We start from the raw sequence: 653 nt of genomic DNA on the forward strand, positions 1-653 counted from the left end.
GATCCCATATATATAGTCATGATGTGCCTATATATAGTCATGATGTGCCCATATATAGTCATGATGTGCCTATAATATAGGTCATGATACCATATATAGTCATGGTGTGCCTATATATGGTCATGATCCCATATATAGTCATGATGTGCCTATATATGGTCATGATGCATATATATAGTCATGATGTGCCTGTATATAGTCATGATGTGCCCATATATAGTCATGATATGGCTATATATGGTCATGATCCCATATATAGTCATGACGTGCCTATATATGGTCATGATCACATATATAGTCATGATGTGCCTATATATGGTCATGATCCCATATATAGTCATGATGTGCCAATATATAGTCATGATGTGCCTATAATATAGGTCATGATCCCATATATAGTCATGATGTGCCTATATATGGTCATGATCCCAGTCATGATGTGCCTATATATGGTCATGATCCCATATATATAGTCATGATGTGGCTATAATATAGGTCATGATACCATATTTAGTCATGATGTGCCTATATATGGTCATGATCCCATATTATAGTCATGATGTGCCTATATATGGTCATGATCCCATATATATAGTCATGATCCCATATATAGTCATGATGTGCCCATATATAGTCATGATGTGCCTATAATG

The 653-nt window shown here is 35.1% G+C and overlaps 1 protein-coding gene across 1 annotated transcript in view; it reads left to right on the plus strand.

Annotated features, from left to right (window-relative positions):
- The window catches only part of LOC117105856 (aldo-keto reductase family 1 member B1-like), a 6185-nt gene extending 5665 nt beyond the window's left edge, over nucleotides 1–520 (plus strand). Inside the window, exon 3 of the mRNA XM_033247167.1 lies at nucleotides 515–520. Coding sequence (XP_033103058.1) covers nucleotides 515–520 — 6 coding nt within the window. The remainder of the gene's footprint in view (nucleotides 1–514) is intronic.
- Nucleotides 521–653: the final 133 nt, after the last annotated feature.

The sequence above is a fragment of the Anneissia japonica genome, unplaced genomic scaffold, assembly GCF_011630105.1.
Source record: "Anneissia japonica isolate Jap-2015-1 unplaced genomic scaffold, ASM1163010v1 scaffold287754_len4335492_cov202, whole genome shotgun sequence".
Taxonomy (NCBI): Eukaryota; Metazoa; Echinodermata; class Crinoidea; order Comatulida; family Comatulidae; genus Anneissia; species Anneissia japonica.